Source organism: Cyprinodon tularosa, unplaced genomic scaffold, assembly GCF_016077235.1.
Source record: "Cyprinodon tularosa strain WSP-4 unplaced genomic scaffold, ASM1607723v1 ctg1282, whole genome shotgun sequence".
NCBI lineage: Eukaryota > Metazoa > Chordata > Actinopteri > Cyprinodontiformes > Cyprinodontidae > Cyprinodon > Cyprinodon tularosa.
Genome location: NW_024038095.1, coordinates 12,160 through 17,804, shown reverse-complemented (window position 1 = coordinate 17,804; position 5,645 = coordinate 12,160). Strand labels below are relative to the sequence as shown.

The window sequence follows — 5,645 nt, the reverse complement described above, 5'->3', positions numbered from 1 at the left end:
AAGGCAACTGTAAAAGGCGACCCATCCAGGAAACGCAAAGCCAGGCAGACGAGCTCCGAGCCAACTCCCATGTCAGAGAATGAAGAGAACACATGCAGCCAGTCACAGTCAGAGAAACAGGACTACACTGAAAAACAGACCAAGCTCCAAAACCTTTAGACATAGATTTTGATGGTAGGAGCACAGCTGATATTTGTCTCCATGATTGTGTCACAGCCAAACAGGAACAGACCAGGTGAAGCTACTATGAAGAAAAGCAGAAAGAGCATAACGTCAGTGATTGAAGTAACAGATTTTGCAGAGTGGGAGTTCCATAAACTTATTGATATTGAAGTTCAGATATTGTCCAAATTTGCAGTATTTTTGGTTTGGTGTTATCAGTGTGATGCAGATTCTGACATGATTTTGAGTTTTTTCAACAGTTCAGTAGTCTGATGGCGCTTGGGAAAAAACTGTTTCAGAATCTGCTGGACCTGCAATCGAAGTCAAAGAACATGTAAAAACATCTTATCTGATTACGCCACAGTGTGTCGCTGTGAGACTGGCAAAATAGTGCCAGTGCATTTTTGTTTTCCTCTCTCTGCCTCTCCTTCTCTGTATCAAGCACCTGCTTTTTCTGTGAGCCTGATTAATGACTAGGCCAATAAGGCTAAAGTAGAGATTGCCTCCGTGTCTTTGTTTTGCCTGAGTTCAACGCTAGTAAACCTGCAAAACTCAACATAATGATAACTAATTGGATTTTGCAGTGTAATTTCCATTTGAGAAAATGTGATAGGCTATATATAGATAAAAGTGAGTAACATGAAACCTGAAAAAAACTAAACTGTATTTTTTGAAAATCATGGTCTCTAACATCATTAGAAATCATCTTTCAGATTAATACATCCTAAAGAACTGAATAAGTGAATGAAAAGTACTAATATCTGATAGTATCATGAGCTTCAGGACATAGAACAGAAGAAATTTAAATCCATATTCAGTCATTTTGAACCATCATTGTTCTATGTTCTTTCATTTTAATCCTTTATTATCTTCGCCTGATTACTGCAGCTATAGCTAAAAAAAATTGAGGTGGAGCATCCTTGTCTAGTGCCTCTCAAAAATTCTGCAAAAGCTGGAAGAAGTCTGAATATTTGTTGTAATATATGCTGTTGAAGAACTATATAGGATTTTTCAATCAATTTCTGATCCTTTTTTCTACACCAAAATTTTGCAGAGATGGAAATCAGGACTTCCATCCAACTCTATCAAATCATGGATCTTATGTAACTTATGCTGTTTTTAATGTTTTTGTTTTTTTCAGTAGTCTATTAGATGTGTTAACCTGTGTGCATGAATGCCTTCCCTTTATAAAGCCAGTTTGATCACAAAGTAATATACAAGTAATTACTATTTCTGAACGTTTCTCAAAAACGTGACATTTATTTGCAGCTCGGCATTAATTGGTGTATAGAAACCCTGCAGCTCAAAACAACCACATGGACCAATGCAAAATCATACAAACCTGTGCATTACCTGGATCATTGTGACCAGCAATCAATTTTTTCATTAACTGGTGAAACATGCTTTGGATGAACCAGCTTTTGTTTTTGATAAAGCCACGGAGTGATTAGCAGATATCTGTAAAGACAAAAACTGGCCGGGCATTTTGACCAAAGACAGGTGTTGGTGGAAAGACGATAAAGCCTTTGAAGGGAAACTGACTTTCTTCGCCACTCACTAATAATTTTGCAAAACAAACAACAGAAACAGCAAACTGCAATTAAATTACTTATCTTTCTACTACTACTTATCTAAAAACATATAATAATACTTATTTTTCTTTTTCATTATCAGAATACAAACAATATAACAAGGTCCAGTTTACAAAAGATGTAGTCAGAGGTGGGTAATAACTACTTATATTTTTGGAGTAATATTTGAAGAAAAAATGGTGACCTGTTCTAATCTATAGCTGAATTCTTTCAGCCTCCTCATTTTCACGGCCTTCAAAGGATCCATTCCAGGTAGGTCGGGTCCTTCAAAGGACGTAGCCCCCGAATTTGAACACACCAAATGCCTGAATGGCTGATTGGGTGATACCATCTTGAGTTGCACCATGGGGGAGGACCATGATGACTGTTTTCAAATTTTTTTTTCCTAAACTTTTCTTCTGTTATTCGATAGTTTTGTAAATTGTATTAGTCATTTGTCTATTATTCTCAGTTTTACTTTTACTAAATGTTATAACTACTAGACTCCATTTAAAAAATGTATTTTTTAACATAGACTTCTCAATAAAAAATGTGTTGGATCATTTTATAAAATCCAAACATTAAAGACAGAAATAGCAGCAGCTTGACAGTCTTAGCAGGTAAAGAATATGTATGAAAATAGATGTTTTTGGATCGTAGAGATTCAGTTAATTAGCATGCCTCCCCTTTTTTGTTTCCTGCATGCTTTATTGTCTTTTTAATACTATATCACTCTGGCCTCTTCCATCTGTTCTCAATATATGAATTTTTTAATGCAAAAAACTAATAAAGGAATGTGAAAAAAGTAAATTTAAAAGAGTATAACATTTTATTGAGAGAAAAATATTTCCAGTCTGAAATGACATACATTGACAAAAAAAAAAAAAAAAAAATAAGTACATTTTAAAGTTTAGGTTAGCTACCATAAGGCAGAATATGATACATGTACATAATGTGTCATATGAAGCTTAAAAATAAAAAATCAAAAGCACTTTTTGACAATCTGGTTCTACAATACAGAGCAAGATTACTAGAAATAACATCTATAAATTGTAAGTAAATAATCTACTTCTGAGATGCAGAAATGAGATTTGGTAGCTTGTGAAAAAGAAGGAATACATCCTAAAGAAGTGAAGAAATTATCATATGAATACAAGAACTTTATCAGATAATATAATGAGGTTTAGGACTTTGAACAGAGGAAATTAAACTCCTTTAGATCATTTATTTTGCTCCACCTATGTTCTCCACGTGTCTCCATGGCTCCAGACATGTCACAGTCATCCACTGGTTCCCCTGAGGCCCAGTTCTTATACCTGACCACCTCATCACTGACCCAGAACCAGAAATCCAGAGTACAGGTGTAGCGCAGTCCCATCCAGACATAATCAGTCGAGGCGTTCTTGGCTTTCTCCTGGATCCATCTCTGCTCATCCAGGCTGGTGATGGTGACCAGGTCATGGTAGTGATCTCTGCAGTAGTATAAGGCATCCTCCCAGGTTTTATTTTCTTTGATCAGGATCACTTTATCTAAATGAAAGTAATGAAGGAATAAAGTCCTTTTTTAAATTATGAATGTTTTTTCTAAAATTATTTATAAAAGGTGGTTTATCAAGAAACGAAAATCTCAAAGTTTCTGTGTTTTTAAAATGTCTATCTTGATATTAGGTCAATGAGTGTTAATGTAGTTCTACTCTCACCCTGTTGTGCATCTACTCATCCTATCAGTAATGTATAGAATGACCCAATGCCATTAAATTCACCGTAGTGTAGAAAACAGTTTTCTTATCTTGTACACTAGGCTGCTACAAATTGTTAGGACATGTCAAAATGTTCTTTATCATCAGAGCCACAGCTCACACACAGCATCTATGCTGCACCTGTGCTCCACTGTTACTCAACCATCAGCAATGATCTAATAGAATCACTATAATGGACCTCTGACTGCAAACATCAAAAGCCACACGCATATTTTAAAGATGCAACAAACATGTTTAAAAATCCCTCTTTCAATTACTCAGATCTAGAACAACAAAACGTGTTTTTTTATTTTAAAGCATAAATGGCAGAATGATAAACAGCATGACAACAACTAAACACAGCTGCCTTTGAAAGAGATTTACTCCCCATTGAAAGAAACAGAAAATAGATGTCAACCATCAAAAACAAGAAAGAAAAACCTCCTTCCTTAAAACTTTTAGAATTGTCAGAAAACTCACCATCATAACAGAAGAAGGGTTTTTCTTCCTTACAGTCGACATTCTTCCATCTGCCTCCATCATCAAACACAGTCATGGCACATTGACCACTGTTGGATTTCTCATCCTCAAACTGAAGGTTCCAGTGTCTGAAAGAAAAGCTGCTTCCATCTGACCACTTCCAGGTGTCTCTAAACAGACCAAGGTATATGTAGTTTTCATTTCCTTTAGTGTTCCTCAGTTTCCCCACTTCTCCATCCTGTAGCTGCTTCATTCCACTGATCAGGTCTGTGTGTTTCTCTCTACAGTAACTCTGAGCTTCCAGCCACGTCTTCTTTTCTTCAGTCATGTAGAATTTCTCTGATGTTTTCCTTTCTGTAAAAAGTGAAAAACTATGAATCAACACAAAATTATTTAGTTAGACAAAGTCAACAATGCTGTCTGAGGTAACCACACATAAAATCCCCTCTGTTGTAAAGTAATCATAATTCCATTTTCATACGTTTTACATTATTTCTGAAAGAGCTATAAAATCCATTTTAAAAACTCGGAGTAAATATTTTTTATACTCACCATCATAGCAAATGAAATAATTTATGCTTTTACAAGATATGTCTCCCCATTTCAGCTTTTCTCCGATAAATCCACAGTTCTCATTTGTATAATCATTTGGTTCTCCTTCTTTCCAGTTTGTCTCATTGAACTCCACTCCAGGCAGAGACCAGTACCATGTTCTGACACCATCTGTCTGATCATACAGACCAATCCAAGCTTCATTCATGTTTCCTGCTGAGTTACTGAGGAGTCTCTTCATGTCTGCCATGTTAGACACTGTGGCCAGGTCAGTGTGTTTCTCTCTGCAGTACTGCTGAGCTTCAGTCCAGGTCTTTTCCTCATTAATGTAGTGATACTCATAGAGCTGACAGACCATCAAACTGGGCTGAGCTGAAAAAAATGTAATGTAATAACCATCTATAATTGTCTGTGATGATTGTGGCTAAAATAAAAAAAACATGCAGTATAAATGCAATTCTCTTACCAAACAAAAGATCCAGAAATAGATTCCAGTGCATTTTTCCTTTAGTGGATTTTATTGCTTTTTGTGGAATTCTTGTTTTTTTCCGTTGAATAAACTGTAGTGTTAGATTGGTCTAAATAAAAAGTGTGTACATTAAAAGAAAGATCAAAAAGCAATATGTTTACTAGAAACAGGAAAATACTTTAAATTATTACTGGCAAATAATTTAATTTAAAAAGCTTGAAAATTACTAAACTCCATCTCTGAAAAAGAGAAACTTCTGGTTTTGTTCTCTTCCACTTTTAAATCTGTTCTATCTTTATGTTATCTTGAAGGCAGCTCTCGGGTCTTCTGCTGCTTTGGGAACTGCAGTTGACTATTGACTGATAAAACCATGCCATATATGTAGGCTGTTCATTTGCATGGTCAAATCAGAATGAGACATGATGCAAAAGAAAGATGTTTGAGGAGACAGTGAAACAGAACCAGTAACTGGGACTTTTAATAACTGATATCTATTTGACTGAGATTCTACTGTTCCATGACCTTAACTCTGCTGAGATGCTAATCATGGCCCCGATGCTGGAATTCCTGTCCGATCAACTCTTCAAGAATAATCTATTGAACTTTAAAGGGATTTAATGTTTTGTTGTTGTTTTTTTTTTTATGTTTGATTTGTCAAAGTAGTTTTTGCTG

General features: G+C 35.5%; 1 protein-coding gene across 1 annotated transcript; it reads right to left on the bottom strand.

Moving 5' to 3' along the window:
• Nucleotides 1-2,852: 2,852 nt before the first annotated feature.
• On the bottom strand, nt 2,853-4,881 carry LOC119777853 (macrophage mannose receptor 1-like). Its single transcript, XM_038276862.1, has 3 exons — nt 4,505-4,881; nt 3,953-4,306; nt 2,853-3,263 (listed from the first exon to the last, which is right to left on the bottom strand). Exons 1-3 carry the CDS (start codon nt 4,860-4,862, stop codon nt 2,917-2,919), a joined length of 1,059 nt encoding a protein of 352 aa, XP_038132790.1. The 5' UTR covers nt 4,863-4,881; the 3' UTR covers nt 2,853-2,916.
• Between the last annotated feature and the right edge of the window lie 764 nt (nt 4,882-5,645).

Bases quoted from the DNA above. Each gene is read 5' to 3' on its own strand.
- LOC119777853 (XM_038276862.1), bottom strand. From the start codon at position 4,862: ATGGTCTGTCAGCTCTATGAGTATCACTACATTAATGAGGAAAAGACC. The intron at 4,307-4,504 runs GTGAGTATAAAA...CACTTTTTACAG, and splicing joins TTATTTCATTTGCTATGATG to AAAGGAAAACATCAGAGAAA. The intron at 3,264-3,952 runs GTGAGTTTTCTG...ACTTTCATTTAG, and splicing joins ACCCTTCTTCTGTTATGATG to ATAAAGTGATCCTGATCAAA.